Source organism: Mandrillus leucophaeus, unplaced genomic scaffold, assembly GCF_000951045.1.
Source record: "Mandrillus leucophaeus isolate KB7577 unplaced genomic scaffold, Mleu.le_1.0 Scaffold272, whole genome shotgun sequence".
NCBI classification, from domain to species: Eukaryota; Metazoa; Chordata; class Mammalia; order Primates; family Cercopithecidae; genus Mandrillus; species Mandrillus leucophaeus.
In genome coordinates, this window is record NW_012102832.1 from 1723505 (window position 1) to 1724177 (window position 673).

At 41.8% G+C, this 673-nt stretch overlaps 1 protein-coding gene across 1 annotated transcript in view; it reads right to left on the minus strand.

Moving 5' to 3' along the window:
- MED1 (mediator complex subunit 1) overlaps nucleotides 1-673 on the minus strand; it is a 75095-nt gene that overhangs the window by 28196 nt on the left and 46226 nt on the right. The window contains exon 8 of the mRNA XM_011984740.1: nucleotides 496-569. Within this exon, the coding sequence (XP_011840130.1) occupies nucleotides 496-569 (74 nt within the window). The remainder of the gene's footprint in view (nucleotides 1-495; nucleotides 570-673) is intronic.

Consider the following 673-nt stretch of genomic DNA (forward strand, 5'->3'; position numbering starts at 1 on the left):
GGTCACTGCACTCCAGCCTGGGTGACAGAGCAAGACTCCACCTCAAAAAAAAAAAAAAGAAAAGAAAAATAAACAGATACATAAGAATAAAAATTAATAAATAAATGGGCTAGATGCAGTGGCTCACGCCTGTAATCCCAGCACTTTGGGAGACCAAGGTAGGTCGATCAGTTGAGGTGAGGAGTTCAGGACCAGCCTGGCCAAGACAGTGAAACCCTGTCTCTACCAACAATAGAATAAATTAGCTGGCTATTGCAGTGCACACCTGTAATCCCAGCTACTCAGGAGGCTGAGGCATGAGATTCACTTGAGCCTAGGAGGTGGAGGGAGCAGTAAGCTGAGATCATGGCACTGCATTCCAGCCTGGGCGACAAAGTGAGACTCTGTCTCAAAAAAATAAAATAAACAAACAAACAAACTAAAGGTGAAATGAAAAGTAATGACCCTCAACTTAAATTACACATGTTTCTAAACAAGCAAAATAGGATCACATACCCCCACTCCTTGGTGTGAGATAGCCAACACTTCCATGAAGAATCTTATCCAAGGGACCAGCATTAGTTGCTTTCCTGTAAGACAAGTGATCTATGTTTGCTTATATTTAATGCCTGATGGTCTTGGTACACACTGTGATATGGAGTTCACCTCTCCAAAGTCTTTTTTTTTTTTTTGA